The 26,940-nt window shown below is 30.9% G+C and overlaps 1 protein-coding gene across 6 annotated transcripts; it reads right to left on the bottom strand.

The window, feature by feature from the left end:
* Window positions 1-23,351: 23,351 nt before the first annotated feature.
* LOC103491922 (protein TIFY 6B-like) lies at window positions 23,352-26,658 on the bottom strand. Of its 6 annotated transcripts, none has more exons than XM_008452044.3 (7): window positions 26,399-26,658; window positions 25,768-25,925; window positions 24,897-25,003; window positions 24,695-24,788; window positions 24,253-24,589; window positions 23,969-24,026; window positions 23,352-23,825 (listed from the first exon to the last, which is right to left on the bottom strand). In XM_008452044.3, the coding sequence occupies exons 1-7, from the start codon at window positions 26,484-26,486 to the stop codon at window positions 23,705-23,707; spliced, it is 963 nt and encodes a 320-aa protein (XP_008450266.2). In that variant the 5' UTR covers window positions 26,487-26,658; the 3' UTR covers window positions 23,352-23,704. The 6 variants fall into 6 exon arrangements, with proteins under 6 accessions (XP_008450266.2, XP_008450263.2, XP_008450264.2 ...); XM_008452041.3 differs by having other exon boundaries at window positions 24,897-25,186; window positions 26,399-26,652; XM_008452042.3 differs by having other exon boundaries at window positions 24,695-24,782; window positions 24,897-25,186; window positions 26,399-26,646.
* Between the last annotated feature and the right edge of the window lie 282 nt (window positions 26,659-26,940).

The following is a 26,940-nucleotide window of genomic DNA, read 5'->3' on the forward strand; positions in this document are numbered from 1 at the left end:
ATGCATTTTAGTGTTGGATCTTATGCATTTTAGTTTTGGATCTTATGCATTGTAGGTGTTTATTATTGGTTTGCTATGGATGGCAGGATGTGTTGTTTGATATGTGTGATTATATATATAAGTGGATATATTGGAGGATTTGGAGTAGTTGGACTTATAGTGTTGAATATAGTTGTGTTTATTAATATGTGATTATATGTAGGTGTTGGATGATGTGTATTTGTTGTAGTTCTATATGGAAGTGTATGCTGGAATTTTAGGTATTATTGTGTGCATTGCAAGTGAACTAGTTATAAGGCATTGAGTAGTAGGCATTATAGCCAGTGTGCAAGCCATTTTTTTTATTTTTTACAATATATGATGACGAACATTTCTGGACGTAATTCGACTCAAATAATATCGGTTTTGCCGTCATAAAAACTATTATAAATACGACATTAAATGTGTCTTTAACGTCGGTTTAAAAATGACATTAAATGTGTCTTTAATATCGGTTTAAAAATGACATTAAAAACAGCTTTAATGTCGGTTAAAAAAAATTAAAGACCTCTTTAATGTCAGTGAAAAAATTAAAGATGTATCATAAGCGACATTAAAGACATCTTTAATGTCGGTTTAAAAACGACATTAAAGACATCTTTAATGTCGGTTTAAAAACGACATTAAAGACAACTTTAATGTCGGTTATCCACCGACATTAACGATGAACCGACATTAAAGACCTTCGATAACACAATCAAAGATTTCGGTTTATAACTGACATAGAAGGCGACATTAAAGCTCTTTAATGTCGGTTATAAGCCCAACCGACATTAAAGGCCTTTAATAACGCTTACAAAGATGTCGGTTGTAAAGTGACAATAAAGGCCTTTAATGTCGGTTTTAAACTGACATTAAAGGCCAGATTTCTTGTAGTTAATTATAGTTATAAATACTATACTATAGCATCGAAAAAAGGCTATTATAGCTGAAAATTATAGTTATAAATACTATACTATAGCGTCGAGAAAGCGCTATTACATCTTAAAGATAGCACATTATTTAAGTTATATTAACTTATTATAGCTCTAACGAAAAACGCTATCAAATATTTTTATAGCAACGTATATAAGCTATATCTTCAAACTCTACGATAGCACTAGTTATAGCTTCGAAAAACCGCTATAAAAAGTCCCAGACTTTTAATAACATGGGCTGTCAGGACTCTCGAAAAATGTTATAATAGACTTTTTATAGCGTTTTTCGTTAGCTATCGTTTATGTTATTTCTTGTAGTGGTAGTCTCGGGGGTAAAACAATATTTTGACCTAGCCGAGGTTATGAATAACTCGTGAAGGATTAACTTACTGATCATGATTATATCAAATGGACACAAATATATCTATAGTGAATGGAGTGCAAATACGACATTTTAGCAGAATGGCACATTAGTTAACGAATGTTGATTAGCTCGGTCTAAAAGGGTTTAGCCAGTTAATCTTAGATCGTTGGAGCCCATAATCTATAGGTCCATTAGGTTCCCCTGCTAGCTCATATAGAATTAACTTAGAACAATATGTTGGAATAATTTGAATTGTTCGAATTAGGTAAAGGGAGAGAAATCGACGTGTATATATGATATTGTGGTCGGTTATAGACCTTTATGTTTAAATGTGATTTAAATATTAAAAATATGAATACAAATTCATATTTGGAAGCTCGAAATTTATGGAAATGATCAAAGTTATGAAATGTCAAAATATTGACTTTTGACTTTGAAAAATCAAACTTTGATTTGCTTTATATTAAAATGTAGTTTGAATTTTAGAAAAATGAACACGGGTTAATGCTTGGGAGGTCAAAATTAGTTAAGAAGAACAAAATGGTAAAAAGTCAAAAAGTTGACTTTTGACTTGCAAAAGTCAAAGTTTGACTTTGACTTTAATAGTCAAATGACCAAAATGCCCTCAGACTAAGTTAGTGGGAAAATCTAACATTTTATTGGATAATCCCACTAACACTTAGTGGGGCAAGTGGCTACATGAGATATAGACACCTAGCCCTTACTAAGTTCCACTAATTATTAGTGGATTATTAGGTGTTGAGATTTAAGAAAGTAATTACATGCAATTTTGCATGTAATTTTTCTATTCAAATAATGTTTTTTTCAAATTGAATAGAATTTTTTGCCATTTTTGTAATTTTGAATTACAAAATAAACCTAATTTTCTCTCAAATCCCAACCTAATTCCCCTCCAATTTCCATCTCTTTCTCAAATTCCTTCACTTAACGAGTCCCACAACCCGGTTCTAAGTCTGAAAAATAGCGAATCAATACTAGTGGTTGTCCCGGGTTCGTGATCCTGAGGAGATTTTGAAGATTGGAAGCTTCAAAGGAAAATATTTATTTTAACCCTAATTAATGTAATTAGGGTAGTTTTTTAGCATGTTAATCACTAAAGTGCTTAGTTGCATATAGAGTAATTTTTCGATTCTTATTCCGCTGCATTCAAATGCTATCCATCATCATGATTTACAAGCGCCGATTGAACACGAAGAAGAAATGGAGGAAGGTTTCGAGACTGACATGTCGTTTAGTCGTGGTGTAGAACAAGAGACAAAAAACATATTTCAGGAGTTATTAAATGAAGCACGCGGTGAGCAATATCCTGGCTATTAAGAATTTTCCTCTTGAACTTTTTGGTTAAGTTGATGGATGTCAAGGTTCTCAACGGTTGGAGTAACAAGTCGTTCGACATGTTATTAAAACTATTAAAAGTAGCATTCCCAATGTGTAGTACTATTATCCCTAATTCATTCCATGAAGCCAATGTTGTTGGTATGACAACAATTTCTATGATATTTTAGATAAAGTGTTGCACATTCAATATCCACTGAGGCGATGTACTTGGCTATTCAAGTGTAGATGGTTTGACATAGACAACAACAAAAGCCATAGGACACACATGGAATTAGGCTACAAATTAATCAACACATCACGGTTTTTGTTCACTGAGGAACCAGTGATTCTCGCAACCCAGACATATCAAGTATTTTACCTCAAGGACCTAAAAAATGATACCAATTGGAAAGTTGTTCAAGTGGTCAAAAATAAATATACATGAAATGTACCCGAAGTGGAAGTGAGAATGAACAACTTAATGTATTGGACTTTTATATTAATTCTTATTTTAAACTTACATAACATACATGGAACACAGGTAGTATCAAACTAATATATCTAAATTATTACCTCTTAGACAAGAAAAAGTATAAAAAAAAGAAAAAGAAAAAGAAAAAGAAAAAGAAAATTAAAGAAAAAGTATTTTGTACATAGTCGGTCACGTTTTAAATGTATGAAAGTCGTGGAACCACCAGAGAGAGGAAAACGCGTCATTCTGTCAAAATCTTCCAACCAATCACACATATGTCTTTGATGTTCGGTGACACGTAGGCAGTGCCCTGTCATTTTCCATTTCTTACTTTTAAAACAAAAGGAAAAAGGATAAGGTTGAGAACAAACGGGTGCACGGTACTTACTAAAGCACCTGATTATTACCCACCACCTCTTTTTTTAATTTTTAATTTTATTTATTTATATTTCCTTTGGAATATGTGAGAAGTTGATTGATTGATGGAGAATATTATTTTCTTTTCCTTCTAATTTTTAATTTTTAATTTTTTATTTTTTATTTTAGTGGCTGAAATGTAGTACACTATTTTGGTTATATTCTTGTATGATATTTTGTTGTTCAAAATGACCATGTGTCCCATGTTTGCTTACAAATTCTTTTCTCAATACGACATCTCTTCTTCCACAATATTATACCTAAATCTCTTGCTTTTCTCTACTAAACTTTTATTTTCCCCATCTTTAGTTTCTTTTGGGGATAATTATTTGGTTTACATTATATTTTATTCTTTGAGTTTTTAAACTCCTCTATTTTAGTTCTAACCTTTGCTTTCAACACAAAGGAAAGGAAAGGAAAGGAAAGGAAAGGAAAGGGGAGAAAAGAAAAAAAAAATATTGATATTTTAATAAATAAAATTTTAAGGAAATAATTTTTTAATAAAAATTTATGTTACCTCAGCTGCAGTTAAGAATCATCAAAAAGAATATCCTAACAGAGAGATTGAGTAGGCTACTAAAAACAATTTTACTACTTACCTACATAAACTTTTTCTTTCTATTTTACCCTTTTCTTTATAAGTATTTTCATTATTAATTTGATAGGTAATTTTGTCATTTTAAATCAATAATATTTTTTAGCTTTTCTTTCTTTTATCATTACCCTTTTAATTGAATTCTATTAATAACAATACTTTCTAATTATTAATTATTATTAATGTAATCAAATGTTAAGAATGTAGAATTTGAAAGGTCTTTTATCTATTTATTTCTAAAAAGAAAATCACTTTAAAATTTATGACTTTACCTTTAATTTATAATTACAATGGTTTTAAAACTTTTAGAATTTTAGCAGTTTTGTAATGTCATTCTTATTACTATAAAAGGAGGCTTCTCTTGGTTTCCTTTGCACCACAACTCAATCTCTCTCAAAATTCGTTTTTTAATTTAAAGAAGGATAGATAAGGACATTTTTTTTATTCTTCATCTACACTTTTTTCTCTAGCAAATTCTTTTTTGTATGATTGACAGACAATGACAAAAAATTATTAAGGATTTTCGTTGCATTTCAAGAGTTTTTAATAATTATGTATCTCTTCTCATTCATGCTGGCAAATGTTTGTGGAATGAATTTGCATATTAGAAGATTATTCTTGTATCTTTGTAGACCATCAATATGGATGTTTTATTTGTTATGATATTTTCATTATTGACTTGGTTCTTTTTCCTTATTTTGAAGTTTATATGTTTATTTTGTTTTTTCTCTGTGTATTTTTTCTTTCATATTCAATGATATAGAAAGTAATCCTTAATAATTAATCTATCGTTCTTATACTTTTCTTTTTAGCAATTTTTTTTACTTCTTCAATTATATCTTTGTATAAATTTTCAAAGAGAATCTAAAAGGAAAAAAAATATAAATCAAAGATGAATGTGACAAATCATGATATTGAAAAATGTTTGAAGCATCACGGGCATCGCACGTGTTAAGTATCAGTTCTAAAAAAAATGTTGTTGATATTATAAAATATCAATAAAAATAGATGTCTAATTATCATTATGCTTTTGGTGTCTATTGGGTCATGTGTCATTCTTCCCAGATCCAACTTTTTTGTCATGTGTTTTAAAGATATCAACTTTTAGTGGTCACGTAATTCACATGAAGCTTGCCAAATTGCTTATAAATAGTGGTTGTTTGCATGAGATTCTGAAGAAACGTGCTTCGCAAGGTAGAAAAATTGTGTGGATGTTGATTATGATGTGTGTGGTTCGTTCTCTAGTATTTGATTTTGATTCTCTCTTAGTTGAATGCCTACACTTGATTTGAGAAAGTGGAGCACATGATGTTCTTGAAGTTGAAGTTTTGGAAGAAAGCTTGTATTTTCAGAAGATAGGCCAAATTATCTGATCTAGACCTTCTGGACTAAAAAATTGTGTCCCTCTTCAAATGAAAACTTCTCTATTTGTAGAGTCCTTTTGTGGACTTTATGGGTCTGGACTTTGTTGTGTCCATGGATCAAACTTATGGGCTTAACCACATGAATTTTGGTCATATTTAGCATTTGGGCTAAATAAAGTCTTTTTTTTTTTTGCTCAATTGTACCTTAATCCAAATAAATAATATTTAATTGGACCAAAATAATTAACTTATCCAATTGTCGTGATGAAAACACGTGATATCTTCAGAATTGGCCAATTATCTCTTCAATTTCAATTTGGGACGCATGTCAACTTTTAATTATTTGTATTTTTGTCATTAATTTGCTAAATGATGTGACAATTTGTGATTGGTCCAAAATTTCTTATTCAACAAATGCTCCTTTTCAAGATATATGCACGTATATGGGTGGATGAATTTCGAAAAAAAATAAAGTTGAAGTTAAAATATGAGCATTTTTTGGATCAACTTGACATATCAAACGATGAATAACTTAGTATATGAGTTTGATTTAAATTTTGGAGAAGGGTTGGAATATGGCCAAAATTTAATTCGAGACATGTTTGAGGTTTTATCAGCAATTTAATTTGAGGGTAAAAACCTAAAATTGAATTTGGGATAAAATTTGGAATATAATCAAATTTTAATTTAAGATAGGGTTGAGGTCTCATCTGTACTCTAATTTTTCTCGAAGATTTAAAAAAATGTGGAATATGGCCAATTTTAAATTTGAGATAAATAAGAGTTTTCAATGTTAGGATAAAATTGGGATTATAACTTTAATTTAAAATTGAGATAAAAATGGATGTTACATATGCAAGTTAATTTAACTTGAATTTTGAATTTGGGGTGAAATTTGACATAAGGTTTGTGGTACAAAAAAACTTAATTTAAAATTGGGATGAAATCTAAATTTTGAACGATTTAGAGATTTTAGTTATCTCAAATGTGATATTCAAGATTTATCTCCCAATAAAATCTTTTAGGATAACATAAGATAATTGGATTTTTTTTTATTAAAAAATGATTTGATACAATTCCAAATCCTATTAGGAATTGGGTCGTTGATCCTATAAATAGATCACATCTCAATAATTTTTTTTCTCAACAAGCAAAAGAAAGCAAACCTAGTTTCGAAGGAAGGTATAAAAAGAACCTCTTGTTTTCTCTCCTTCTTTTCTTCTTGATTTTTTTATCCTTCTCTCCTCTTTTTTTAATTATATTAAAACTCGTTCTTGTTTGTTGTTTTAATTTTTTTCCCCTTTTTATTTTATTTTATTAATTTAATATCATGCCCCGCCCCGAAAACTCGTCTTGCCCCTTTCATTGCAGCGTGTGAACGGTTTAGCCCTGATGCTTCAAATGAAACGCCAGAACACTCAGTCTTACTCCTTGAACCTTAACACTAACTTGATACTTAAGCTACTAGACAATAAGAAAACATACAATGCAAGATAGCTTCAAACTTCTTTTATTACTTAGTCAATATACGTTCCAAATAGATATACATATGTTTTCTTTATAATACAGACTTAAAACAAAACTTTAGGCTTCCAATGCCTAGCGCAGCTCCTTTATCCTTAAATTTAAATTGCGTAGCTTGCTCGCCTTACCCTTTCAACTTGGCCTCAACGACTTGTAACTTGGGGAAGGGAAACTTAAACCATAAGTCAATACTTAGTGAGTGATATTTTGAAAAGCCTTTTTTGGAAATACAATTCAATCACCATCAATACAATTTCATAAATAGGCTTAATGCCTTATTCAAAATCATGAATCACATATTAGTCTATGCTTATTCCTTTCGCCAAGAACATGAACTATTCCTATGCATAGACTACTGAGATTCATTTCATCAACATCCCTTGGAGAATTTCTCGGTTCATTTCTCGTTGCTCAGGTTGCTAACTCGATATGCTCCTTTAAACGCATTGGTAGCTAGCTTCTTACCGCCATGTGGTACTTTCACCCCATAGTTGCCTTGACTTATTATGTACACATAATAGCTAGCTCATTGATTGGAATTAAGCTAATGGTTTACTCACATGCAACATACAATCATCATAACACTAAAACTTTAGCTTAGAAATCATTAGTGTTTTCTCATAAACAAGTTATTTAATAAACATCAAGAACATTTACACATGCATTAAATATTTACAAATAGCACAAGACTAAGAAAAAATACTTTAAAACATTGTTATTTGCATTAGGCTAAGAAGGGTGTTTTAAGTTGATTTATGTAAAATAGTAAAACCCTAAACCCTAAACCCTAAAATATTGTTAAGTTAAATCGATTGCTTAATTTGACAATCTAGTGAAGTCTTAATACCGAAAAAGTTATGATGTAAACTGATTTCACAAGAGGATATGAGACTAAGCACCTAAAAATAAGATTGTCATATAGCCTTGGAAAAGGGACACCATAAGATAAGTAATTGCATGTGAATTAACCTTCAGTTCCAACTAACCATAGAATACAGGCATTAGCTTATTAGAGCTTTTAAAGAAACCTGATTTAATGTGGCTGCATTATCAAGGCACATTGCCCTTTTGGTTGAAAAATAATTGTCCTCCTATTCGATGCTCTTGTTTACTGCTTTTCTTATATCCAATCTCAAAATCATTTATTTATATATCGGTTATCTATTAGTTTGAAAAAATCTTTTTTATAAAATTAGAACGACTCTTATGATACTCCAAGTTTTATTACTTCACCAATAACGTATGCTGACGCTTAGATTATATTTATTCCCATTTTATCATTCATTCACATTTAGTCTGCTAGTTCATTAATAGGTCAAACAAGGATCAAAGAGTTTTGGAATAATTTGTATAATTCAAATTAATAAGGAAAAGTGCATTAATTGTATAAGATGAAGATACATTATAATATAAAGTTATTTTGAGCCATATTATAAAAATAAAAAATTAACCTATACGACATGAGAGTATTAATATGTTTGAATAAGATTCAAATGTTAATTAATAGAAATTTGATTCATAGTAAATCAATAAGTTAAAATTAACGTGAATAAAATTCATATTAAAATTATATGATATGATATGATATATATATAGAGAGAGGTTAAATTAAATATGAGACATATAATTGATTAATTTAATTTCTTTTTAATATATTTAAACTAAAAAAGGGGTGAAAAAACACAATTTAACATGAAGAACTATATATTTTTCACCAAAGCTACGAGCAATGTAAATAGCATATAACATAAGTAACTATAGAGAAAAAGAAACAGAAGACAAGTTGGTAACCTAATTCGGTATTAGCACAAGTACATCTAGGAAATCTTGAGCCCAAATGAAACGACCATTTATTGAGAATAAAAAAGGTTCACAAGTACATAACTAATGAAGTATTAACTATCTTGGAATACATAACTTTCACAAGATAAACTTGTAGGCTCCTCCTAAACCACTTGAAACGTGAACAAGAGATTCAATCTAAGCTTCTCCCATCATATACTTCATGCTTAACCCTTGTCTCTTGATGTTTAGGCTTCTCGTGAGAGATACTTCTCAAAATCACTTTTTAAATGATAGGCTCTCCCTACCTTCTTTAAAACTGCTCAACCTAGTACATTAGTCAGTCAATAACAAGATATTCAACACCACACATGAGATCTTTCCATAATGAACTCACGGTCAATCCAACACAGTGTTGCTGCCTCGCACCCTTGACTCCTGTTTTTCAACAAATAAAAAAACACCATAGCTCACCAAAGACCACTCACTCAGATCACCAACCAAGAGTATATAAAACTACTTTTTAAAACCCGTAAAGGAAAAGATATTATATTAATTAAAATCCTAACCATAATGCAAATTTGACTCATATTTTCATGCCAAATCCGTAGCAGAAGTGATTAACTCCCTTTATTAACTATTTCTCATAATCTCTTATTTTTTCACAAAAGACAAACAACTCTCTATGTCACACCCCCTCCCAAACTACCTGCTCTGAGCTCAGGAGGTGGAGTGAAGTCAACAAATCTCGTCCCTAACTACTCGACGACACCTGCTGATCCTAACCTCTAATACCATTACTAAAAAAACACGCAAAAGCCAATAACACAACTTTTAGAGAAATAAATAATAAACAAGTCAAGTGCAGCCTGTTTATTAACAAATGTCGAGATAAGTATTACGTAGACTCTTAACACACGTTTATCATTCTCGTACATTGACATAGTGACATACACAACCTCGACTTGTGTTAAACCACTAGATGCATGAATATAAACAACAAGACTGGCATAGTAGACTAATGGTAGTAAGTCAAGTTTGGGAAACGCGATCTCTTCCTTGAAAGTGGAAAACATTTTCGAAATGGTGAGCTTAAAAAGCTTAGTAGAGAGTGGCGGTTTTGTAAAACATGCTTTTAAAATAGTTATGCTCAAAGTTTAGCTTTTTAACATATGCAAACCATCACATAAATAACATATAAGCTTGTAAAACACTAACTTTGTAAATCATTCTTTCAATAAATAATTCTCTTTGATTATCTTTTTTGTACAACAATTATCAGTTTATTCTTTATACCTTGAAACTCAGTCACGTTAGCTTGATAGCTTAATACTATCGTGCCTGATGAACTCGGTTATGATATTATCATGTATGAACAGTAAAGAAAATTCGATACTATCTAGCCTAAACTCAATCAAGATAGCAGAGTAAGATCGATACTATCTTGCCTAAACTTGGTGACAGCTGACTAAGTGGTCAGCAAAGCCCCATACCCCTAATACTCTGTGCACATAGACCATAGATAACTCGGTGCATAGAACGAACATTATTTTCTTGTTAAAACCTTATTCATCAAACTCATGCTTTGCAAATAGCTTTCTAAAACTGTAAACAACTTTATTTCACAAATCTCAAAGCATACTCATAAATCATTTCTAACTGCTCAAACATGTTCAAAATAATTAATCTAGTTGAAAACATGTTTGTAAATAGCTTTAAAGTCATGCTTAACAAATCAAACTTGGAAATATTATTCTTAGAAACCATTTAAATACATAAATCGCTCATGAAAGGTAGCTAAATCTTTGGCTTGTAGACTTACCTAATTTTTTCTTGTCCTGAAATAATTATATTTATCCTTCAATAAGCCTCTTTAATTTAGAAAACATCCAAACTCCAAACAAAAATAGTAAAATACTAAAAAAAAAAAACCTAAAATGGCATGTGAGCTAGGTTGGTGTGCATGCATGGTGGTAAGGCCTAGTGCACGTGCGCAGGGGCCCTGGGCCGCATGTTAACCTCACGCGCACATGTCTATACGTTGAGGTGTTGCGTGCCTGGTGGTCATGCGCTTCATGCGTGCATGAAATCTCGCATGCGTTACTCACTGCACGCATGACATCCCCCTCGGCACCCAACCTCCTTTTGGTTTGTGTGCAACACCACCCTTGTGTTTGGCCCACCTTGTTCAATACCCAAAAGCTGAGTTTCTGTCTAGAACTTTTACTCGATTTTGAAGCTTAATAACTTAAAATATATCGTAAAACTTTCTTCTACAAACTTTTTTTAAAATGTCTAAAATATCTTACCTCAAAATTTTTGCGAAGGATTTCAAGTATTGAGTTTCGTAGCTCTGAAATACTCAGCATTGCTCAAATTTGTCCAAAAAATGACCTTTAGTGCTTTTGTTCAGCAATTGAACTCCTTCCTCGACTCTTTCTTTAGTCTGGCACCTTATTATAAAAACTAGACTCATTTTGAGAGTTTTTTCAATTAGAAATACTCAAATGGCACAAGTGGTCTGGAAGAACTTCTCCTCTAAAGTTTTCTTTATGTAGAGACCCTTGCATGACTTCCAATTGACATCTCCTACTTGCATGCCTAACCTCTTGACAGCTTCTACTTGTCACTTTACACCTTCGATTAACCTCTTTACACCTCCTACTAACCTCCTCCTACAAACCTCATTACACTTCTTAAATGCTATTTTACACCACCTATTAACCTCTTTAGAGGTTCTTGACACCTCTAAACACCTAGCTTTGCTCTTCTCGCATAGTCATCCTTTGCCACCCTTGGCCCGCATACTTCAACTTATAGAGTTTTTTTTTTTCTACATGGTTGGCCATCTAGTCGAAAATGCCTAACATATCCTTGGTCTCCTACAACAACTTTTGAAAGTTATTTTGGTATTGTTTGCCACTCATGACAACCTCTTCTCTCGTCCAACACAAGCTTTGGCCGCCTAAACCATACTTAGCCTAAATTTTCCTCTTCAAAGCTACGATGACACACCAACCATGATACATAAAATAATGACCAACCAATTAATTGTCACTTGGACAACAACCAATACTTAATATCTTCTCTCTTCCTTTTCACTAATGCTGCAATGACTTACCAACAATGATACTCTAACCATAACTCTTAGGTTATCTAAAATTCTTATTATACCTTCCTTCCTCAAGTTTTCTTTAATATAAATTGAAGGCTAGGTGTAGGGTGCAGGGTTTCATATACTATTGTGATTGATGTCCTAAACTTGTAGTATATAAATTTGTAAACAAATTATTAAAATGAATGAAGTGTTGTTTATTTTTTATGAATAAATGTTTTTTATTTAATTAGTAGAACTCAATCTACTAAACTAATATCAAAGGTTATAACATGTAATTTAAATAGTATATGGTCAACATACAAGCAGATCGTGTTCAATTAATAACCTCAAAGACCTATAGTATATGGATAAGGTTGGGTGTCTTATCTTTATAATTATATGGATACGACCAACTTTGTGAATGTTACAAATGTTGTAAGTGTTGCAAATGATTTGATTCAAATTGTTCATGTATAGACATGTGAGTGAAGATATTCTATACAATGAGATTGTATAAGACTGTACCTTCAAATATAAAATTTTTAGCTATAACACCATCAATTGAAGATATTAATACTTCAAATGATAACCATGGAACTCAATCTAATTTCTAAATGAGTTATGGGTTTTTGCTCATGAAGGTTGTTATTTGATTTGTACGAATAAGAGTGAACCAATTTGCCAACTCAATAAACCTAACAACTTGAGAATGATACTGAGTGAAGAGCTCAAAACATAGCATCACATGATGGAACTAACTCCTTTCTACCTTTAGAAAATTAAAATTAGTTATTCACTGGAATATTCTCTTACCAAAGATGTGGGAAAGTCCTTGTGGTGGTGCAGTTTGAGATTTATTAGGTTCTTTTCATTAAACCATTTCAAGACTTGGGGAAGCTTGAAGAATGGTCTCCAAAGGTAATCATCCTTTTACTCTTCTAGTTCTAGTTCTTCCTCGAATGCTTGTTTACTAAAAAGTAACCTACATTGTTATGGTCCTTGAAATAGGTTGAGTATTGCGTTCTTGTACCCATACTGTAACGCCCCAAAAAATTAAGATAATTTTGGAGTTAATTATCTTAATTTTGTTTAATTAGCTTTAATTTATTGGGCGTTATTTTGAATTCATTTAATGAGAATTATTTGTTTATGTTGGATTTGAAATTAATTAAATATTTCTTGGATGAATATTTAATTAATTAGAAGTTTTGGCATCTGGTGTTTGTTGAGTTTTTGATTAAATGGTAAGTCAAGATAATTGAGTAAAGTTGTAGATTTTTAGTGTTGTTGAGATTGAATTTAATTAAATAATTATGGATGTTATTTAATTAAATTGTGGGGTGAAAAGTTTGTTGGAGATTTGATAATTGTATGTATATGTGGAAATATATATAATTATTATGTTAAAGGAAAAGATAATTATATTTGTTAAAATATAATTATTTAAGGAAAAGGTAATTGTATTTTGGAGAAAAGATATTTGGTAAGGGAGAAAAAGTAAAATAATTATATTTTGGGAAAATATAATTATTTGTAAAAGGATAATTATTTTGGAGAAAGATAAATAATAATTAATTATTTTTGAAGATAATTAATTATTTTGGAGAAAGATAAATAATAATTAATTATTGTGGAAGATAATTAATTATTGTGGAGAAAGATAAATAATAATTAATTATTGTGGAAGATAATTAATTATTCTACAAAGGTTAAGTATTGTTTATGGAGTGAAGTTGTCATGGTTGAGTTAAGATAATTCATGTTGGAAGTTATAAGTGATTTATTGGAAAAGATTTGATTGATTAAAAGAATTAAGGATTTAAGTTAATTTGAGATTTTTGAGGGAAAAGTTGGTTTGGTGGAATTGGAATTAATTGAGTATATATATATATATATATAGATATATATATTTAATTAATAATATGGAAAAGTATAATTAATTATATGATGAAATATAATTATATTTGTTTGGAAAAGAAGATAATGCATGAGGAGAGAGATGGTTGATTTGATTGGACAAGAAAAGATATATATTTATGATGGTTTAAATAAATATTTGTGTTTATTGTAGATTTTTGGTGAGAGAAAAAAAATAATAATAATAAAGAAGTATTATTATTATTATTAATTGTTATAAATGCCTAAGATTTTGTGCTTTTAATACATTTATTTAGAAAAGATAATGGGAATAAAGATATATGTATATATTTGGTATTATATGTATATATCCTAAAAGGAAAAGGAAAAGGAAATAATAATAATAAATATTATTGTTATTATTTGAGTCTATAAATAGCATTGGAATGTTTAAGTTAGAAAGTAAAGGAAAAAGAAAAAGGTTCTTCATCTTCTTCTCTAAGATAACCCTCTGTTGTCGCCACCTCATCAATTGAAGTTAAGATTGGTCTCTTTGGAAGCTTGAGGATTTAAAGTGATGAATTTTTCAACCTTCATCTGAGTAACCTTGGTAAGCCAATAAAATTAAATTAATATTTTAATCTATTTGGGGTTTCTTTAAAGGTTCAATTGGCTAAACTTTTTGAGATTTAAATCTTGGAATTTTTCCAATCAAGGTTGAATTGGTTTCAACCCATTTTGTTTGAGAAGTTAATTAATTTGAGAGAATTTTTGGATGTTAGCCAATTGCTAATTTCATTAATTAAGATATTGAGTTTTCCTTTTATGATTAGGATCAAGTTAATTGGAGAATTTTTACTGTCAACTAGGAAGTACCTTGTTTGGCTAAAATCTCTAGGTAAGAGATTCTCCTACTAGACCTTCGAACTGAATTTAAGAGACCGCATGTAATTATGATTATGCATTGATGGTAGCTAAAATGCATAACTTGATGCTATTGATATTGACTGTCATTTTATGGATGATTGATGATGATGATTGATGTTATGTTAATGACTAGTAGATTGATGTTGATGATTGTTGATGCATGATATATTAATCACATGATTAAGGACGTTAAGATTAATATTCATGTCATGTTATGATGTTATGTTGTGCTACATGCTATGGATAGGGTGTTCTGTTAACTTTGTCTATTAGAGTCGTACCTGCATGGGTGTCCTTCGGGATCACCACCTATTTAGGACTGCGTAGTCCAATGGGACCGTAGTCTAGCATGGATATAGATATGATTCGAGTGATTCGACGGGATCCTCGCAGCCCGATTGTCTTAGTGTTTCCTCCGGGTTCGCTACAGACCAGTATGTTCTAGGTGCTCCCTCGGGACGCCGAAGACCAGATTCTGTTCCTACGGGAGCGCATGTTGCACGTGTTCAGGAACGTGTCAGTTATTGGGTACCTTTTTCAGGACTCTAATGGGAAGTTAACAGACACCTAGCGGGACTAGTAGTAGGTCCCTTACTGAGTATATGTTTATACTCACTCTTTCTATGTTTAACATTTTAGGCGAAGGTAAAGGTAGAGGAAAGCTGGCGAGCGACAGAGAAGGATCCGTGACGTGCCATATGGGGACTCAGTTTTGCTTCAGCGTCTATGTTTCAATGTTTTAATATTTCGTTTTTAATGAAAATTTAGTCTTCCCTCGTTTGAAAAAAGTGTCTCTTGTCATTGTTTCTTTTTAGTAATGACCTCAGCTTAGTATAAAAAGTTGGGTTGTTACAGTTGGTATCAGAGCGTCAGCTTTTAGGTTCTGTAGACTAACTTACGATGTGAGTCTTTGATTTTGTCCCTATATATGGCTATTATGGTCCTTCGTCACTCGCCAGGTATGTATTTTATGATACATGATTATGAATATGCATGTGACCTTGCCTGTATTAAACTAGAACTGCATGAATGTTATGATTTAATGGTGATGGTTTTGGTGGTGAAATTTTAAGAAAAATGTCGCCACGTAGAGGTGCTCAACAAAGTGATTAAGTAGGCAAAAGAGTAGAACGTGTTCAGCCTAATGAACTGCTTTGTGACTGAATATCTAAGAAATAAGTTATGTTGGTATTTTTAAAGGGAACTAAAAGCATGGTTAAGTTCAAGTATATCAAACACATTTGATTGTGTTTAGAATTGAGGTACATGAGAAGGAGGAAAGCAAACTTTAGTGCATAGTTCTCTTTGTGAGACTTCGAGAAATTGTTTTGATGAGTATTATTTGATTTTTGTGGAAATTAAAATTAATTAAATATTTGTTGGATGAATATTTAATTAACTAGAGGTTTTGGCAAAAAGTTGGAGATTTTTTTTCTGATGTTGAAATTGAATTAAATTAAATAATTACGGATGTTATTTAATTAAATTGTAGATGAGAAGTTTTGTTGGAGATTCAATAATTATATATATATGTGAAAAAATATATATAATTATTATGGAAAAGAAAAATGTAATTACATTTGTTGAAATATAATTATTTAAGGAAAAGATAATTGTATTTTGAAGAAAAGATATTTATTATGAGAGAAAAAGGAAAATATTTATATTCTGGGAAAATATAATTATTTGTAAAATGACAATTATTTTGGAGAAAGATAAATAAAAATTAATTATTGTGAAAGATTATTAATTATTTTAGAGAAAGATAAATACTAATTAATATTGTGGAAGATAATTAATTATTTTAAAGAAAGATAAATATTGATTCTGGAGAAGTTGTTATGATTGGGTAAATAAGAAAAGAGAAAGAATTCGATTTATTTAAAAGGAAAATTGATAATTATATATTGAAATATAATTATTGGAAAAAGGAATGTAACGTCCCAAATTTTTAAGGAGTTTTTATTAATTATGTTAAATTATTTTTGTGTTATATTAAAGATTGGAGCTAAAATTTAATTGTTGGGTTAAGATAATTCATATTGGAATTTATGACTCATTTATTGGAAAATATTTGATTGATTAAAAGAATTAAGGATTTAAGTTAATTTGAGATCTTGGAGGGAAAAAGTTGGTTTTGGTGGAATTGAATTTAATTGAGTATATATATATATATATATATATATAATTAACAATTTGGATTTTTGGTAGAATATGATATAATCATTTGGGTTTGTATAAATAATTAATTTAGTTAATTATATGACGGAATATAATTACAGTTGTTTGGAAAAGAAGATAATCCATGAGGAGAAATATGGTTGATTTGATTGGTCGAGAAAAGATGATATATATATATATATATATAAATATAAAGGAGAGAATAATGATTTAAATAAATATATATGTTTATTATAGATTTTGGTGAGAGAATAATAATAATAATAAATAAGTATTATTATTATTATTATTATTATTACTAGTTATAAATGCCTAAGATTTTCTATATTTAAAAAATTTATTGAGTAAAGATAATGAGAATAAAAGTATATGTATATATTGGTATGATATGTATATCCTAAAATGAAAAGAAAATAATAATAATAAATATTATTGTTATTATTTGGGTTTATAAATAAGATTAAAATGCCTAAGTTGGAAAGAAAAAGAAAAGAAAAAAAATGTTATTCATCTTCTTCGTAAAGATAATCGTCTGCAGCAGACGGCTCACCAATTTTAGTTATGATTGGTTTATTTGGCAAAGTTTGAAGATTTAAATGATGAATTCTTCCATCAAGTTAAGAGAATTTTTCAACCTCTATTTGGATAACTTTGGTAAGCTAAAGTAATTAAATTAATAATTTGTTAATTTAGTTTTGGATCTAATTAGGGTTTCTTTAAAAGTTCAATTGGCTAATTTTTGAACATATAATATTGGATTTTTCCTCAATCAAGGTTGAATTGGTTTCAACTCCAATTTTTGTAGGAAGTTAATTAATTTAGGAGAATTTTTTATGATAACTAATTGCTAATTTTATTAATTAAGATACTGAAATTTTATTTTATGATTATGATCAAATTATTTGGAAAATTTTTACTCTCAGTTAGGGAATACTTTGTTTGGCTAAAATCTCCAAGCAAGAGATTCTCCAACTAGACATTCGACATATAATTTTTCATTATGCATTGATGTAGCCAAGATGCATAATGTGTTGATGTTGATGACTGATATTATGTTGATGATGATGACTGATGAACGTTGATGATGATGCATGATATATTAATCACATGATTAAGGATGTTATGATTAATATTCATGCCATGTTATAATGTTTATGATATGCTACATGCTATGGATGAGTATTATGTTATCTTTGTCTATTAGGGTCGTACCCATATGGGTGTCCCTCGGGATTATTGTGTTTTTATAACTTTTTGGTTCGACGGGACCACTAGTCTGTAATGATATGTTATGTACATGAGTGGTCTGGCGGGGTCACTTACAGCACAATTGTCTTAAGTGTTCCTTCGGGTTCACTGAAGACCAGTTTGTCCTAGATGTTCCTTCGGGTCACCGAAGACCAGTTTTGTCCTAGGTGTTTCTTTGAGTTTACCAAAAACCAGATGTATTCCTATGGGCTCACTAGATTGCGTGTGTTCGGGAACACGCCAGTTTAGGGGTACTACCTTACAGAACCCTGATGGGAAGTTAACAGACACCTAGCGGAGCTAGTAGTGAATCAATTACTGAGTATATGTTTATACTCACCCTTTTCCATGTTAAATATTAAAGGTAAAGGTAGAGAAAAGCTGGCGAGCGACAAAAAGGGCTTGTGACTATACGAGGATTCAATTTTGCTTTCGCGTCTATATATTAGTGTTTCAATATTTTGTTTTTAATGAAAAGTTATTCTTCCTATTTTCAAAAAAGTGTCTCTTATTATTGTTTCTTTTTAGTAATGATCTTAACTTAATATAAAGAGTTTGATCTTTACACATTTCTTTCAAGCTTGTTTTGGCAACAGACTGTATGTCAATTGTGTAAGGTTGTTATTAGATTTGGTAGTTTTGTTGTAACAAAAATATCATTATTTTCAATCTTTCTTATTTTTAGAATCTTATATATAAATCTTTTTGATTGACCGTACAAATGGGTGCTTCTATACATGTTATTCGATTTATGTAACATCTCTTTCTTGTCCCTTATATTTCTGTCTAAGCTTTTTCCCTTTTTTTCCTTACATCTCTAAAGTTATTTTGTATCTAAAAAAATCTTTCTTATTCCTTACTCTCTCTGATATTTGTGTCCAAAATGTTAAACCAACATAATTATGTAATACTTTTTTTCTATTATGTTACGGGATAGTTGCAAATTTATAGCAATTAGATTCAAAATAGGTGAATTTACATCATATAACAAAAGTTCTTAATATTTACTATCGTACAACAATTTAAAGAAAAGCCCATGAAGCCAATTACTTTTTCATAAATTCTTTCATATTATTACTTCTCCTTCTTCGTATTTCCACTTCTTGTTTGCAATTTCTTTATTTCCTCTTCCACAATTTCTTTCTTCTTCATTTCTCATCTTCTGTTTTTTTTCTTGGTACAAGATCTAAATAATATTGGTATAGAATCTAAACGATTGTGTACTAATATCTAAACGATCTGTTGTCTATCCTAGATATAGACAGAGATATACTACTGTCACCAATATATCGTTTAGATTTGGTACAAGATCATTTAGACTAGGTACAAGGGCACAAGATCGTTTAGGTTGGGTGTAAGAGTACAAGATCATTTAGGCTGGGTATTAGTACAAGATTGTTTAGACTTGCTACATGATTGTTTAGACTTGTAATGAGATCGTTTAGACTAGGTACAAGATATCATTTAGACTTGATACGAGATCGTTTAGACTGGGTACAAAATCATTTTTTCATGCATATGTGATTGAATCTTGAGGGTATTTTTGTTATTTCACGGTGTGAGCTTTTTTCTTTTTCAAAATTGTTCTATACGATGTAAATATTTTTGTGTTTTGTTTTATTTTTGAAAAAAAACTTTCAAAATATTAGCATACATAACAACATTTTAAAAAAATTACAAATATAGCAAAATCTGTCAAAGTCTATCAATGGTAGAAGTCTATCACTGTTTGACAAGGTTATAAATATTGGTTTATCAATAATGGATGATAAGCGTCTATCAACGTTCACTAGTAGACTTGGTTATGTTTGCAATTTATTTAAATATTGTTATATACTTCATTATTATTTCGAAAATTGCTATCTATTATAATTTTTTTTTTTACATATAACCAAAACTTAAGATTGGGGCTTGGTAAATTGATTAGTTGTTTCTACATCTTTAGTGATTCTTAGAAAAATATTGCAATTGAAATAATTTTTTATTGATTATTTACTTTAACTTTTTGATAAATGATTTTGTAGATAAAGTTTTAGGCTAAATTATATTTAAAAAAAATGTCCCTATGGACTAAAAAAATTCTCCTAAATTTTGAAAGGTTTAAAAAATATTCTTACACATCCAAAATTTGTTCAAAAGTACGTTATATGTTCTGACTCATATTAAGCAAGATTCTAAGAAGAAAGTTTTGTGGAGCAGCTTGATTGGTGCCTGCTTTCAATGTATTTGGGATGAAGAAAAGCCACCGGCCCACTCATACGAACTTCTTCTCAACCTCGCTAGTCATTAATCTAATCTCTTTTATAATCATCATCTAACTGATAGACTTTCCTCTCACCTATCTATTCTTTTGTGTTTGGTCTTGAGCTTTCGTGCTTCTTTTACGTTCTACTATTTTTCTTTTTTATCGACATATTTTTTGGATCGGAACATGATGAGAGCGTTAAGAGAGCATCAATCTAGTTGAGATATTCGGGTGCATCCATCAATCTCCTAATTTCTAGTACTTTTTTTCAAAATAAAACTTTGGACCAATAAGAGTATTTTAAAACTCTTTTAAGTTAAATGACATTTACGAAACTTTTCCGATAGTTAAAAAGAATATTTTTTAAATAAAACTTTAACAAACTGCAAGGATATTTGAATTCTTTTAGAAAGTATAAGTAATATTTTCTAAACTTGTTTTAAAAGTTGAGAGATATTATTTACACAAACTAAAAGAACTCCTTTGCATTTTTTATGTTTTAACCTAAGCTGTGAATATAGATTTCCAAAAAGTCCATTGTTTTGCTGCTTTTGATAAAAGGAAATTTCATTCCAATTCAAAATATTCTTCCCTTCAATTATTATAACCTCCAATGTATATTTAGATCGATTTATTGCACGTTTTTTTTTCCTTGGCATCTTGGCTGTCATAGATGCAGACAGATATTTTAGTCTCAAAAGATATTCAAAATGGAACTTGAGATTCTTTATCTATAAATTATTAATTTTTTTTCAATGTTAATAAAACATAAGTCAGTAATAATTGAGATATGTATATTCTCCTTTTTTTTTTTTTTTTTTTTTTTTTGCATGATTTTTTTGCTGTGTTTGATGTAGAGTAGGTTTGTTCTACTTGCGGTGTTGCATCCGTTCATATCTTCATTCATCGATCCAATTGGGATATTCTTCATTATCAAGCAATTCTAATCTTTCTGTATTCCTTTCGGAATTTTCTTCGCTTGTAACAAATCTTTTCGGATTGAGAATCACCATTCCAATGAGTGTCCATATAGTCTATTTAATATTATGATTATTTAATGTTCTTATGCATCAATATCAATTAATGTCATTGTTGAACCCTCTCATTTACGAATATATTAACAAACAACATAAATTTTAATTCTTAATTGAATGTGTGCCCTTTTAATCACTTCACTAAAAAAAGGATTTTAAATCATTCCTAATGTTTTGTGATATATGAAAGATATCCTAAGATAAGATCCTCAATGTTGCCAAAGCGACATAATATGTAGTAATTGACAAAAAGTTTTTAGTTTGAATCTCAAAACTATATTATACTAAAAGATAAAATAATTATATTTTACTTTACTAAAAGATAAAATAATTATATTTTACTGTTAAGTTTAATAAATTAGTAATGAAGTAGTGAAAAAAAATTATACTTACGTATAAAAAATATTTATGATAATAGAGCTTATAATACTACATTTTCTAAATAGCAAAAATAGTAAATTTAAAAGCAAATAGCCTTTTCATAAACCTTTGATACATCTAATTAATTGCAAACTATTTTTTTCTAAATTTGTTTAGGATGAAATTTCCATTTAAGAAAATGGGGCATTCAAATTTATACATTAAAAATTATTAAATCTTAGGACATAAATGGTGTCATTGACCAAAAGAAATGAAAGTTAGTGATTTTAGATAAGTTCTATATCTAATCTTCCTATTACTAAAAATAATAATAATTAATAAAATAAAGTAATCTTCATAATTAGAATATTATGGAAGATTCAGACCTCTCTTGATCAGTAACAAATCATATTTGTCTGTTCAATGTTCGTGTTTGGGCTATTTCAATAGTCGTTTTCCTAGTTTTGTTTTACATGCTCAATTTGAAAACAATTTCGGAGTTTGAACCAATATAAAAAGTTCAGCGTATATGTATAGTTTTAGAAACTCATATATGTACTTGAAATCTAGTTCAAAATTCAGATGAAACCAAAACAATAAAATTGTCAGGAAGCGAGCATAAATTATAGAAATGAATACCAAAAAGTGACATCGTTTTCAAATAAGGCAAACAAAAAAAAACACATCCTTAGATTTGAAGCTTATGTTTTAGGATATAAACACAGTCAACAAACACCAAACTTCCCAAAGATACACCACATCAACCTTTTGTAATGTTAAAGTTAGAAACCAAATCAAACAAAAATAACCTAACCCTCAAAATAAAATAACTAAATGTTATAATCTAATAGACATCACTAATAGACTAATATTTTGCTATATTATGAAAATATTTCAACTAGTTTTTCCGGTTATTATTAAAAGAATAAAGACTATCTTTGTCTTCTATTAATATATTATTTGAAATTACACTATTGGACAAACTTTCCATGTGAAATAGAACATTTTCATTCTTTATTTACTTTTAGGAATTTAAAGTTTTAACTCCTTGTCTGCTCCTATGATGAACCAACAGAAAAGGCTTGAAATTGTGAACCCCTTATGTTGTTACCTTAGTGGGGAAAAAGTGCTTTCATTTTAAGTCATACATGAGTGTACCTAATGAAAAAAAAGGTAACATCAACCAATTAATTGATCAGATATTTTCATATAAAGTGATTCCCTATCAGAGTCAAAAGCATAAAATAAAAAATAAGAATAACAAAATAATTAAAAAATTGTTTTCTTTTAGCTAAAGATTTTACCTGCAAGTTGCATTTCAAAATCTAGTTGATTAACAGCAAGAAAAATTGACCATCAAACCAACACCACACTACTCCATGTTCTTCAACCAAGCTTATCTTTTCAGCATAAATACCTGCCAAGAAAATCTTCATCAATAGATAAAGTATGTGATATAAGATCGCGATGGACTTACGATACACGTAACGTTCCAACCATGAAACACATAGTGAATGGTGTATCAGATTACAAATATAGTATAACAGTATCGTTAATCTAGTTAACAGCTTAAGATGTATCTACCAGTGATAATATCAAAGTTGATCGATCATCAATTAAGTAACAAGATTTTACAAAGAGAGAAATGAAATAGTTACAAGAAATACTAATGTATACATTAAGGCTACATAAAGAGTGTTGGAAACAATTGATCCAACAAAGTTTGAACATTAATTGACAACTTAGAACAACTATGTATGTGGAAATATTATTTAAGACGTGGAACTTTTGAAACTTGAATAGTCAAAGCCCTTGAAGTTTGTCCAGATAATAACAGACCGTGGTAAGAATCAGTAGCTTACATCTTCTTTTCTTTTAACTTACAAAACATCATATAAAATTCATTCTTCTCATAAGTTCTGCATCATATATGATCGTTGCTCTTAGCTTGCCACATTAGCGCTGCTGCCCGTTATAGGACTCGAGAAATTTGCACCGTTGGATTCTGTTGCAGCACACTCAGGATATTTCTTGCTAAGATTGTATGGAGCAGAGCTCATCACCCTATATGTCCATGAAAGTGCAGTACAATTAGACATTGAGGATCAACATGTTTATACAAATTTGATCACACAATAAGCAGGACTTTGGTTCTACATTTTCTTTGATGACGTTCTTTTTGGTCACAAAATAGTATAATGACTTACCTCTCCTTGCGCTTCTCTAAAAATCGAGCTAAGGATGCTTTGCGAGCCTGTGGAACGGCTGTAGAAGGAAACAGAGAACGAAATATAAGCTGCAACTCAAGAAACTTTCAACCTATTATGCTATCATCTATCAAGAATGCTTATTCACAAATCATAGAATATCGAGAGTTATTGAGAATCGTTGGCTTAAAACAGACACGATTAAAGTATGCAAACGAATGGCAAAGTATGTCAGAGGAATAAAAAGAATAAAATATGGTCACTCCTGTAGGAGTATTACATACCAGATGGCATCATAGCACTAGCAGTGACAGATACACCCGGGTTGGCAATTCTTTGAGGCTCTACTTTGCTGATAGGAGTTGTGGGAACTCCATTGGTTTTACCTCCTCTCAACTCATCAGTGCAGCTCGACCCGCTTGCAGACTGGGTGCCTGTGTGAGAAGAAACAGACAATGGGCTAGAGAGAGCAGGGCAAGGCAAGGCACTTACGGGCTGATTCATAGGAGCAGCATCACTTGCTGCAGCCATTTTTGCACCCATTGCATGAGCTTGAGCTTTTGAATGTGAAATGTTGGAGATGGCAGCCCCAGCCCCAGCTAAGAACATTATAGCCTGAGCCTGCAAAAGAGTTCCATGCTACTTCAAAAGGGGGGAAGTTATATCATTTGGGTTCATTCTTCCTCTTTTTCTCTCTTTTAAACTGACCAAGTGGTAATCAAATACCTTTTCAGGGGTAATGTCATTGTAGACGTTGACGGTACCACCATAAAAAATAGTCAATTGGTTTGGAGAACCTCCAGTAGGTTTCATGCTGTTCCTGAACACAGGATTTCAAAAAGATGTTCAAATTGCATTCAGTTCTAGAAGTAAAATGCTCAATGTACTGGAGAAAAGAAGTTGAAAGGTAAAAGTTGAAGAGTGTTACCATGGTTCAGTAATCCCGACAACAGAACCAAATGGCGGGAAAAATGAGTTTGAAGCAGTCGAAACAGGTACTCCTCCAAGTGGTTGTTTGAGGATAGGACCAGCCATCTGACCAGGAAGAGCAAAAGGGTTCTTCAAGGATGGATTGCCTAAAGAAACAGATATACCTTGATTTTGAACTGAAAATAGTTTTGCTTCATGAGGACGATGAATCGAATACAAATCAGGTTGCATAGGATAAGCTGCCAGGGAAAAATGAGGACCACCTTGCCTATCGTGATTGAACGTTTTCTAGATTGAAAATGTTGAAGATACGGAGACAGAGATACAAACATATCAGCCCAAACAAAAGCAAGCCATACGTTTCAGTAAAGGCAAAGACATTTGTTTATCCTCTTTAAACATTATAATTTGATGTTTTCGCACACAATCTCGACGAAATTGGGTTTATGAAACCTGGAGTCGAGAGATCTGAATTAGCATAATCTATCTTATGACTAGACAAAGGAATAAATCGTAAAAATCCAGGTTTAGGTAACCTATCTCAAATTGTATGGATATTTTTTTATGCTTGGGATTATGTAGTCCACACGGTTAACAAACACATGGCCACAGACAAGAAGACTCACACACCAAATATAGGATTGACTTCTCAACCTAAGCCTCAGCTAACACAAACCTAATCCATGAGTCGAACATCTCCTATCAGTTTTCAAAATCTAGCTGCAGTTTCTGCACTGAACAACCTTCAAAATAATTTCTCACATCTAGCTCTAACTCCAAGTAGGTATATACGCAAGACAGTATACCTCTGTCCTCTAGTTTACAACAAGTTCATATATCAAGATAGAATAGAAGAACAAATATCATACCTGGATTTCTGCTGCTCTTCGTTGATCTGAAGTAGCCCCGACTGGATCAGAACCGAGCTTTGAAGTCTTGTCGTCTGCAGAAATCTTGAAAGGTATCAGATGAGGAAGAGCAGAGGCCTTGTTAGAGGACCATGGAACACCAGAGCTTTTAGTATACCCTAAAAGAAAAAACTCCCATGAAGATCAATCAAATTACCAGACTATAATACGAGATTACCTTGACTAACAACTACACATGAAATTAGAGAATTTCAAAAGTCTATAGCTCCAAAAAAAAGAAAGCATACGAAACCCCCAATTTTCTTCGAAGAAAAAGAGATTCCAAACTGAAATTAAGAGAGTATTTTGTCATCCAACAAAATTCAACCAATCTATGGTAAACACCCAGTCAGCCACCATCTTCAATAAAAAAAATAAAAGTGGGAATTCACTCTGATTCCCAAAAAAAACCATCTCCAACGAAAGAAACTTCATTAAAAAAAAAAATCCAAACACCAAGATACAACCAGCCATAAACAGAGGATACCAAGACAGAAAACATGAAAGTAACCAAACCCCAAAAAAGTTTCAATAAGTTGAAGAAGGAACGGAAAAATCAAAGAAAAAAAAATGGAATTGGAAGAAAAATTACCAGAATCTTGCGCTCCATCGTTGTCAATCTCCTGTTTCACCACAGCCAATGGCTCCTTAGAGCTCAAACCCAAGAAATCCATCTCCATTTGAGACCAAAAAGCGGACGGCAACACAAAATTGAAACAAAAAAAGGACCGAAGAGGAGAAAATCTGAAACAAAGGGCGGGCAAAAGAGAAGAAATGAAGAGGAAGAAGAGCAGCAAAGAAAAAAAGCAGAGAAGAGAAGAGTATTTGGATCTTGGCCGTCATTGAAATTTAAGCATGTTTATGAATTAGCCGGAAGAGTTTACCTATAGATCCGGTGACGATGACTGGCTTAGCCGGTAACTCACAACGTGCGAATTGTGAAGACCTTTCACCCATTACTACGGCGGTGGTACCACTTTCATTCGCTGTCATTCTCTCACAGTCTGCCACGTGTCTTTCCGCACGTGGTTCACTTGTTCAGTACTCCGATGTTTTCGCCACCTAACGATTTTTTCCTTCAACTCGTCGATTTCTTTTTTGAATGGGTGAATTAAATATAATTATTTATTAGTT

Source organism: Cucumis melo, chromosome 10 (genome assembly GCF_025177605.1).
Source record: "Cucumis melo cultivar AY chromosome 10, USDA_Cmelo_AY_1.0, whole genome shotgun sequence".
Classification (NCBI taxonomy): domain Eukaryota; kingdom Viridiplantae; phylum Streptophyta; class Magnoliopsida; order Cucurbitales; family Cucurbitaceae; genus Cucumis; species Cucumis melo.